Source organism: Harmonia axyridis, chromosome 7 (assembly GCF_914767665.1).
Source record: "Harmonia axyridis chromosome 7, icHarAxyr1.1, whole genome shotgun sequence".
NCBI lineage: Eukaryota > Metazoa > Arthropoda > Insecta > Coleoptera > Coccinellidae > Harmonia > Harmonia axyridis.
In genome coordinates, this window is record NC_059507.1 from 129,268 (window position 1) to 140,216 (window position 10,949).

The following is a 10,949-nucleotide window of genomic DNA, read 5'->3' on the forward strand; positions in this document are numbered from 1 at the left end:
ATTACTAATGTCGATATCTCACGAATTGCCCGGCTGGTCGATCGTGAGCGTTCGACATCGCGTCTGCGGGCATGACGTTTACCACCCACTCGAGATATATGCAATAAATCCATAATTCCGAAGATACGACGGCCGCAGATTTCGTCTTTCCCATCGCTGAACCCGCAGGCGCAACATTCGGCAACTCTTTTCAGGTTGCGTTCCTTGCTTTCGCCATGAAATAGTTCTGGTTTCTAATGAAGCATCATTTCCAGTAAGTGTTGAATACTATCTACCTCAAAAATTCTCCACAATATCCATATTATTAAGGGCTATCCATTCAGGGGTTTCCGAAAGTAAACGTGAATAAAACACACTTTCGTTTAGAATATCGATCAAATTTATATTTTAATAATATAATGCTTGGATATTTCCGTTATGTGTGGAATACAGCTTCATTCAAATGTCCTCCGCGTGATCTCTTACAGGACTCGATCCTTGTGAGTTTCTTTGTTCGGTGACTCACCAGCAACTTGACGAATATTGATTTTCACATCGTCACTAATCTGAGGATTACCGGCATGAACACGATCCTTCACATAACCCCCCATACAAAAAAATCCAAAAGCAATAAATCACAAGATCCTGGTGGCCAATTCTCATCTCCGAAACCACCAGACCAAATTGCACACCATACGATGATTTTTTTCGAGATTTTCAGAAAATGTAAGAACCTTCAAGCAGAAAAATGCATATAGGTATCTAAGTGCAAGTAGCAATTTTATATTACGTAATACTCGATTACTACATATATAAAGAACGGACATAAATGTGAATGAGTAAAGCATCAGTAAATATTTGTTCTTCACTCCTAGAACCCTTTAGATGTATCTCAAACATACCCAACATCGTAATTCATATCTGTTTTCTATTTTAAGTATCGTCTTGCCGTGGTAATCAGCTATTAATCTCCTGACTACAGTCTAGTCTGAAGGTTCCAGACTGTTTACATCCAAGGTTTTACAACTGGTCCCACTTGATTTAACGTTAAAAAGGTCCACTGGATCACAAATCCTCGAAACTCTGGGATATGTTCTTTGTTTATTTTTTACTTCCTTTTACGACTTCATCATATCAATGTCTGGCGTTGTATCAGAAGTGTAGACTAATTATTTTATTATTTGTTCTAGTGTTGGGAGAACTGTGAACTACTCCAGTCCAACTTCCAAGTGTGGGGCGCCATGTGTGAAGAAAAAGAGATATGTGTAAGTATTTTGTTACTAAGACTACTATGATATATCGCCTTTATATCACATTTAGTACACCCCAAAATAACAGGAAGTTGTGAGGAACTTTAATTACCCCAATTTATCTACAATAGGTGTTTTATTTTTCGGTAAATGGAAAGCTCTCTTTTTATTGTCACAGCAATTAGTGGGACGATTATTCGTTTTCAAGTTATTCGAATTTCTGGAGTCACGTGATATCGCTGGAGGGGTTTGAGTAATGAGAGTTCCGGTATTGTCTTAACGATGCCAGAAATATGTTTGGGATAATTTGGGGTATATGAACGTCCACATTTTCCAGATTGTACTAATGGAAAATGATTGTTAGTTTCATTATCTTGGTCATGTTTGAAATACATAATGAATTATTATCAATCATTCCTGCCGAATACATTAACGACATAATATGATAATGAGAAATGTTTGGGAGTTGATAATTGAATCATGTTTCAGTTAACATAATCGAAAAGTCCTTGAAACGTTTGACGATCAATTTAGTTATATTTTGGGAACAAAATTCTCAACACAATCTCAACTAGTTTTGTTATGTTGCCTCTGAAATATTGAGCTTTTTTACGAAACTCATAAACTCATTCAGTATTCCATCTGCAATCTGAACCTCTTTTTTTTGTAATTCTCGTTTACCATTGACCCCATGGGGTAATCACGTTATTTCGAGCCTCCCGGATCGTCAGGATATAGATAGTGCGGATTCATCACGATGACAATTCTTCGTACCGTTAGGATTCAAACGAAGTTGGTTTCCAATACAGCTACAGAACCGTTCAAGTCCACAATGCTCTCCATTATGTTCAGAAGGTAACGCACCAAAACCGAGATCCGAATCACAATGAGTTCAATTTATTTCTTCGTATTGGATAAGGGAATCGATTATCTCTAGCTGGTCGTTCGATCGATTGATTCAATATATTCTTTCTTTAACCATCATCATACACAATTATCTGATTATAGACACGCCCTTGTGGGTACTGAATTTAATCTTATTTTGTGCGAATGCTGACCTTATGAGTATTTTGCCCTTTTCAAAAGATATGAAATATTACAGAGAATTCTTAAATCGTTTAGAAATACACAGGGTGTACCAAAAGAGTGTAAATGACCTAAAATTTGCTTTTTCTAATGGAATACCCTGTATTTTATTGCATTTTCAGATTATATGGAATAAACGAAGACAAGTTTATTCGAAAATCTGAAAATTCAATAAAAAAAAGGTGTTTGATAAGAAGAAACGTATTTTTGGTCATTTACACTTTTTTTGGTACACCCTGTGTATTTCCCAAAAATTGGAGAATGTAGCTCTAATGGAGCCTAATAGGAACAAAATATTCAATAATTTCAGCTTCTCACCGTAATAGAGTCTATGATGGAGCACCCTGTATATACTTTCGTTCTAGTCGTTCTGGTAATTGATCAGAGTACCTTGCATGTAAAATCCTATTCCTTACGAAATCTCCGAGTGAATAATTTAAGCTGTTATATTATTTAACCTCGAAACTTCCAAAAACCCGGAATGTGCTTTGTCAATTAAATGTTGGGCGAGCATTAGTCAGGGCCAGTTATAAAGCTCGCTTTGGACGTTTGTGGAACACAACAATTTAGAAGTCCGCTACAGTTAACAAGACCAATTTCCCGAGGGGTTAAGAGAGGGATTCAGCACCATTTTCGCCTAGGTCTTTAATGAAAACAATAGTTACGAACTTAATTGACCACGAAGTTCAGGTGTGTTGTTGTATGCCTATTCTTTATCGAGCATTGTTCAACACATCTTATAACGATCCTAATAATTTTGGTTGCTGTATTTTGCTTTCAAGTCTAACGAAGGTAGTGTAATAAGCCTGAACATTCAAAATTCTTTTCCGATTTGAATAAAATTTAGTGGAGTTTTTCAGTTTGAACAGTTAATTTCCCATGAAACATACTTTAACTCATTTGGTTCACATTTTTTCGGATAGTGGAAATTATGGGTGAATGAATAATTTGATGAATCTTATTGAAATTTCAAGCAATTTTTGTTTTTTTCAGAAGTTCTTCAATCGTAAAGAATAATTCTCTTCAATGTAAATAGACCGTTCTTTGAAATATATTTATGTTTCTCAGAGAAGCGAACGGGAAAAAAGTTATTGGAATCCCCATCTCGGTTAGAGCCTCAAAATTAGAATCTATTTCCTCGGGGCGGAATCCAATATTCCAGAAAACTCCCATTTTTCCCGTTAGCTCCGTATCATGCAAGCAGACGCGCGTTTTCAATCTCACATCTCATATAGTTTCATGGTAGTTCGTATCAGTTTTCGCAAGACCCTTCACATAGCCTCATATACTCTCTCCACCCAGTCTTCTTTACTCCTCTCTTTCATTTAATAACTCCAGCTCTCGGCGCTTCAAATATTAAAACTGACGTTCTGCAAACCCATCGTGCTTTTATGGCGGGCTGCCCTATACCCGCGCGTCTAATTGAGTTCAGGTGTACCAACGTAATTATACCGGTTTAAGTTTCTGGAATTACTGAACATGGTTATTTTTGCGACGCTCCACTGCATGTAAATTACATGCTAAATAATAATTACCCCATTGTTGAATTACTATACTCGAAATTACCCCCATTATTTATTATCGTTTTAGGGATTACGCGCTGTTACTTCGAGGAAAGTTTTTTTCAATTAGTGCTACTGCTCTTCAATCCTGCATATCTTCACATACTATCTCTTTTTTAGCTGTTTGTTCTATATTCAGAAAATCTAAAAAAAAATTAAAAATCGCTCCTTTCCTCTCTTTCAATCCTTCTAGATTTTTTCAGTTTGGTTTCAAAATAATATTATATTCGATAAGGTTTTTCAACAAAAATCTTGTTTTGTAAATCAATATAAACCTATGAATTCGACTGATTAGGGTTATTTTATTGTAACCCTTCCAATCGATTCATCGTTAACCTCATTGTTTATTAAAATTTCAATTCGAAATTTGGAAAAAAACAGTAAAAATTATATCACTAGAAGAAATGTTATATTCCCTAAAATATTGGTCACAGCCTTATCAAATGAAAACGTTTTTTATAGATCGAACTTTGATCTGAATCATATTGAGGTTTCAAGTCCGTATGTTGTCTCAAGGAGAGTTGACAGCTTCGAGATAATGATCAAAATTTTCTAGAAAATTTCAGTTTACAGCTTTTAATTTCTGAAATAATGGACTAATCGCTCAAAAGCAAGCATTTTCGTAATCTACGTAATAAAGTTATTTTTGAAAAATCTTTTTATTGGATATGCTCCGTCTAACGTACTAAAAGATCGGCTTTTTAATTTTCAGTTCCCTGGTTGCCAAGAAGCATGTCGTTTCCACGCTGAAGCATCCCTACGAGTTCAGCAAACCCAGCCTGTAATCCACACCAAAGGCGAAGGTACCATCAAGGTTTCCGCTGCTCATGCCAGTTGGCCAAGACCGTCCTCAGTCGAACAAAAAACACCATTGGTATACGTTGTGATGCGGAAAACGCTTGCTGGTCCATGGAGGCAAATTATACAGACTCTAGATCTCACGACTCGCGTACCAGTTAACTCAGATCAAGGAGCCATGCTTAGAGTGCTTGTGGTCGATCCACAAGGTTTAGTCACCATCTACAGTCCAGACGAAACGAGCGTAAAAGAAAACAGGAAGAGAAAGAAGACTATCAATACTGAAATCAAAGCGACGACAAGCAAGAGTATCATGAATGACGTAGACATCCCATGGGTTCTTCGAGAAGTATCTTTGATTCACCAAAAGGTGTTGGTGATCGGAGAGATCGCTTGGGAGCCCAAAGCAGCTCGTGGTGTCTACTTGGTGACCTGGGAAGTCGATGGCGGTGGTCTTAAAGGCAACCTCTTCACCGATTCCACCTGCGTAACCCTCTCTCTTTGGCCTGACACGATCTACCACATCCAAGTCGAGCTGGTCTCGAGGATACCGGGTGTGGAAAACCTTAAATCTGAAATGATGGACCTGGATACCGGTCGAGCGCTCAAGGTTTCCACGGAAAGTCAAGAAGATCTCAGTGCTATGGCCGATGAAGTGTCCGCAGATGTCGAGTTCAACTCGCCCCTGTTGTCCGTTCTTGTGCGTGCGGCGAACGGAGATAACGACAGATTTAACAACGCTGAGTTAGTGTTGGGTAGCTGTGCGGCCATATTGTTGTTTTCTGTTGTGCTCTTCGCGTTGTTCTGGAGGTGTAGGAGGAGGTCTGGCAGGACCATCGAGAACATGATCACTGGATCTTCGACCGTGAGGAGCAAAAAATTGATAGATGATTACTCAGGCTACACAGGTTAGTAAATGAGATATATTTCTCTGAATTGATCTCACCAATTTCCCTTTATTAACTTCTAAAATCTGTCGGTATTTCCCGGAATCAACGTGTATAACAGAAAGCAAAGTAACTGAAAACGGCAACAGTTAAGTTCCCGAGGAATTAAGCTACAATTCGAAAAAGCAATTGCTAAAATAGACCGAAGTGTTCAAGAGAAAATAAACTAACGGGTGTTTTTTTCCGAGGTATATAACTTTAAGTTGGCATTACTGTTCAAGATGGCGACCGATTTAACATCTGTCAAGTGATTTATTCTCAGTTTGGTTTGGCAATTCATCATGAATAGACTCACGCCTGAACAACGCTTGCAAATAGTGCAATTTCATTTAGAAAATAATGGTTCTGTGCGGAATACGTATCGCGCACTACGTCCTATTTATTTTGTTTAGCGATGAAGCGCACTTCTGGTTGAATGGCTACGTCAACAAACAAAACTACCGCATTTGGAGTGAAGCTAATCCTCAAGTGTATGTCGAAACACCGTTACATCCAGAAAAAGTGACTGTTTGGTGCGTTTTATGGGCTGGTGGAATCATTGGTCTGTACTTCATCGAAAACGATGATGGCCAGAACGTTACAGTCAATGGTGATCGGTATAGAGCCATGATTACTAATTTTTTCATGAATTGAACAACCATGATGTCTAGGAGCTGTGGTTCCAACAAGACGGCGCAACATGTCACACAGCTCGTGCCACAATCGATTTATTGAAAGACACGTTTGGTGGCCGCCTAATTTCACGTTTTGGACCTGTGAATTAGCCTCCAAGATCTTGTGATTTAACACCGCTAGACTACTTTCTGTGGGGCTATGTAAAGTCATTGGTCTATGCGGATAAGCCACAAACCCTTGACCATTTGGAAGACAACATTCGCCGTGTTATTGCCGATATACGTCCACAAATGTTGGAAAAAGTCATCGAAAATTGGACGCCCAGATTGGACTACATCCGAGCCAACCGTGGCAGTCATATGCCAAAAATCATATTTAAAGTGTAATGCCACAAGATTATCTTGCGGATGAATAAAATTCATGTCAATCGAATAATCCATCGTTGTTTTAATGCAATTTAAAGTTCTATAGTTCTAAAAAAACACCCTTTACGAACTTTTACGAGATTTTGTCCTAAATTTGCCGGTGTGTATATTCTGATCGGAGTTTTCATTTAACTTCGAACATTTCATAATGAAACTAATAATGCTCATATGGAACTTCCTCGTGGATTTAAGTGACCTTTGATCGATACGAATATTGCTCCGTTATTTGTAGAATGCAAACAACGACGTGAAACATCGCATGCTAATCGCGATTAAATAGTTGGCCCGATTTATAATAACGACAATATTTTATACTATTACAAAGCCATTAGTTTTCTGCAATACGGCATGCTATCGTTATGCAGCTTGATTTATGGTTCCCTTCTGATTCTTTGCCAGGGATACTGGAAATAACTCTCGTAATATCGGACGGAATTGCATGAAATATGTACGTATACAACGTACAGATTGCGATCGGCCTCTGTGTCAAAACTTCACACCGTATAATCCATGTCATTCGTAATGGTTTAAGGGTGGGCGGTGATAAAAAAAAATTACCAAAGTGTCAAGAATTTATTTACGGTTTCGAGAAATTTACCCCAATTATCAAAACGATTCGTGTCGAAACGCACTTTATAACGGTACAGATCCCAATCGTTGAAATGTCATCTGTTTAACTTCAGTTTTGAGCGCACGTTTCCTTAACAGATCGCTTGATTCGTCACGATATCTGTAATTTCAGAATTTGGAAGCGGAAATAGTCTCAATTTTCGAATAAATATTACACTTGCACGTGATTAGATTTGTTTGATTACTTTATTTATTATTGTGATGATTTTTTTCATCCTTTTTTTCTTAAAATTACTCAAAATTATCTCATTATCCTTTGTATTCAATTTTTCCGAGACAACAGATCTTATTATGTTTCATCATAAAAGATTCACCATGAATCATATCTGAAAAAATATGTTCAATAAAGTTCTGTGGTCTCCAGTATGCGCATGATTGAACAAGCGCTCACCCGGCACTTTTCTCGAGGTTTCATTCCGAGACGTTAACCTCTAATAACGACAGTTGGTCTCTTGCCTCGAATCTGTTTCAATCTTTTATTTCAGGGTATTAATCTTTGTTCGGCTTCGGTTAACGTGACGTTTTCGTGAAGTAAAGCTCAACACCATCGAAGGATTGATTTCCGAGGGCTTATTTCTTTCAATTTGTCACAAGACATAGACGGAATTGCCTAAAAAGCTTGACGTTGATTCCTTTAGATCTTCAATTTTATCGAGTCTTCGACAGCTAAAAGGTTTTTCAATAAGAGGATTCACTTTATTATTAAAAAAATGAGAATATTTTAATAGATATCTTGTTGACAATGAACATCATCCACTTCAGTATCTTTTAATTCCGCCCATAAAAAATCATTAATCCTATTTTTATCCTCAATATCGACGAGTGATCCAAAAGTACTTTAATTTTTCGAACTGTGACTGAAAAATGTTCAACATTTTTGTTGTGAATTTTAACAATTTCAATGCGTCGTTGAAGCGTGTAACGTTCCATTATTATCAATGGCGTAGTTTTTATTTGTCCAATATCAAAATATGACTGCTTCAAAAGTCAGCTGTCCAAATAGCGAGCTATTCAAAATGATACCTCTTATTGGAAAACTCTGTATACACAGGATGTCCCGTAAAGACCACGTCAAACCGAGGGAGAATGTAGATCAAAGGATAACCCACCTGCTATGACAAAATTCCCATTATAAAAATCTTACCGTTTTCGAGAATTTTTTTTTTTTGAAAATAATGAATTTTTGCCCCTTTCAATAGTTTTGCCCTTACGGTTGGTACAATTTTACATATTTCTGGTTAATTTTTTCAGTGAAATATTGCTGAAGAATGATTTCAACGTTTACATTCAAAACATCCTCCGAAAATTTTGAAGGGGGGCTATGAGAAATATTTTTGTTGTTATATTCGTAATTTTGGTAGTGGATTATTTTGTTCTTGAAGTTTAGCCCATCGTAGTGGAAAAAAAAATATACCGAGCTACTGCTGCACATTACACCAATGATTTGTCTATTTTATAGTGATTTCAAAGAGGTATCACACAAGTCATTTGTTACTCAAAGAAAAAAGATATGGCTGGCTTTATCCAAACGGGTACGTTTCTGACAAAATCAAGTTTGTCAATTCTGTAAAGGAATCTTCGATGTTGCATTACTTAGTGAACAATGGCAATTGTTTACGTGCGAAAATATTATCCGCATAATTATTCACCTCAACGAAATTCAATTGTACCAACCGTAAGGGCAAAACTATTGAAAGGGGCAAAAATTCATAATTTAAAAAAAAAAGTATCTCGAAAACGGTAAGACTCTAATAATGGGAATTTTGTCATAGCAGGTGGGTTATCCTTTGATCTACATTCTCCCTCGGTTTGACGTGGTCTTTACGGGACACCCTGTATATTCACGAAAAGTTAAACTTGAATTCAAAACAACTAGATATATTCGAAAATTACAGACATTTTGAAGCAATGATATGACGATTTGTTTGGGAAATAACCTTTCAAAAAACAAACAAAAAAAAACCTTTTTTGAAACAAATTCAATTTGTTACAGATTTTTATTCGGTGATGGTGGCACCCACCGACTTGCCTGAAGTGGAAAGAAGCGTCCATCCCAATGTGGCTTTTCAAGGATCGTACGCTTCCAGTTTTTTCAGCGAAGACGACAAAAGAAATGAAGTTCAAGTTTGACGTCACAGTTGCGACAGTATTGCAACATCACCGAAACAAATCGAGTAAGTTCCTAAGAGGCGGTATAAGTGACTGAAAAATGAGGTGATGTGATGAAGTTTCAGTTCGATGATACTGGATAAATGTAATAAGTGTATAAAAACTAGTCTAATAACTCCTTGGCATTCTACAAGCGATGTGAAGAACTGAAAAAATATTCAAAGCGAGAAACAACGAAGAAAAAGACAATTTTTGTGATTTGACTGATTGTAGATAGATAATACAAATCAACAAAATCAAATTTCGTAATGATAGTTAAATTTAAAAGCAAACACATTTTTTTCTCCGTTTTTTCCTCAACTAACACGTTTATATCGACTTGTTTGAAGTTCTTCCACAGAAAATTGATTATTATACGATTTTAATCGATAACTTTGAACGATTCAATTTTCTGCGGATAACACTTTCTTGACTGTGTTATTTCAAGTGAAACCTATTAATTTATTGTAGAAATAATTCTCAATCGAAAAAATTGTACATTTTATTACTATTGTAAATAATTTCGACCCTATATAGAACCTTCAAACCAAAAATAATGAGTATCAAATGTTTGTGTCGAAATCTCTCAAGGAATTTTAAAATATTCGTCATTATTTGGGCCATTAAAATATACATATATAAATATATATAGCAAAAAGTAGTTATTGTTAGCTAGCTTTCTATGAGAATGTGCTCATTTGTCGATATTGTCAGGAATCTTCGCTGTTGAATTTTATATTGTAACTCCAAATGATTTTCTACGATTTCTTCAAGAGATTGGACGAACTGACAGTTTTTATTGGCGGAGATTTCTTCTGCAAAATGTTTGTTTTATTGTTTTTTTGTACATACTTATCTGTATTATACTTATTATCTATTTTACATTATATAAGTTATTTTTCTATTACATAAATGGTCTGAGTCAATCAAATGACTGAATGTATATATCATGAAATATATGATCAGTGGATATCAGTTCTTGTGTGTTTTTTTCTCATTCACCCAATGACGAAGTTTTCCAAAAACATATATGTTGTTGCAACCAAAAACTGCGCAATTTGACATTTTCGCTATAAACCAAGGACGCTCAATCATAGTCTACTATCGAAACGTTTACAAAATCGCATAACGCTTAAAAAGTTGAAATTTTCCAGACTTACCGATTTTTTGGGGTGTAGAGTACGAATCCAAAGTCAACAAATTCTGATCGTCTCTATCACATTTTCTCCAAGGTCGCTTCCAAGTTCTTTCAGTATAATTGTGAAGAAATATCCATACTACTTCAATTTCTCGTGCTTTTTCAATAATAGACTTCCTCCTGTGATGAACAATGCCTTTTTAATATTTGAATGTTATCGGAGAGCGGAAGCACAACCAAATTGGTTCAATGTTCACAAAATCATCACGTAAGGCTTTGAACGAGATAAAATTCACTACTACTTCAATTTCTCGTGCTTTTTCAATAATAGACTTCCTCCTGTGATGAACAATGCCTTTTTAATATTTGAA

General features: G+C 36.2%; 1 protein-coding gene and 1 long non-coding RNA gene across 2 annotated transcripts in view; one reads left to right on the forward strand and one right to left on the reverse strand.

Moving 5' to 3' along the window:
• Nucleotides 1-10,415, forward strand: part of LOC123683930 — a 51,577-nt gene extending 41,162 nt beyond the window's left edge. Inside the window, exons 3-5 of the mRNA XM_045622937.1 lie at nucleotides 1,170-1,244; nucleotides 4,590-5,583; nucleotides 9,286-10,415. Coding sequence (XP_045478893.1) covers nucleotides 1,170-1,244; nucleotides 4,590-5,583; nucleotides 9,286-9,422 — 1,206 coding nt within the window. The 3' untranslated portion in view covers nucleotides 9,423-10,415. The remainder of the gene's footprint in view (nucleotides 1-1,169; nucleotides 1,245-4,589; nucleotides 5,584-9,285) is intronic.
• The window catches only part of LOC123683931, a 67,383-nt gene extending 56,684 nt beyond the window's left edge, over nucleotides 1-10,699 (reverse strand). Inside the window, exon 1 of the long non-coding RNA XR_006748074.1 lies at nucleotides 10,601-10,699. This is a non-coding gene — a long non-coding RNA (uncharacterized LOC123683931). The remainder of the gene's footprint in view (nucleotides 1-10,600) is intronic.
• Between the last annotated feature and the right edge of the window lie 250 nt (nucleotides 10,700-10,949).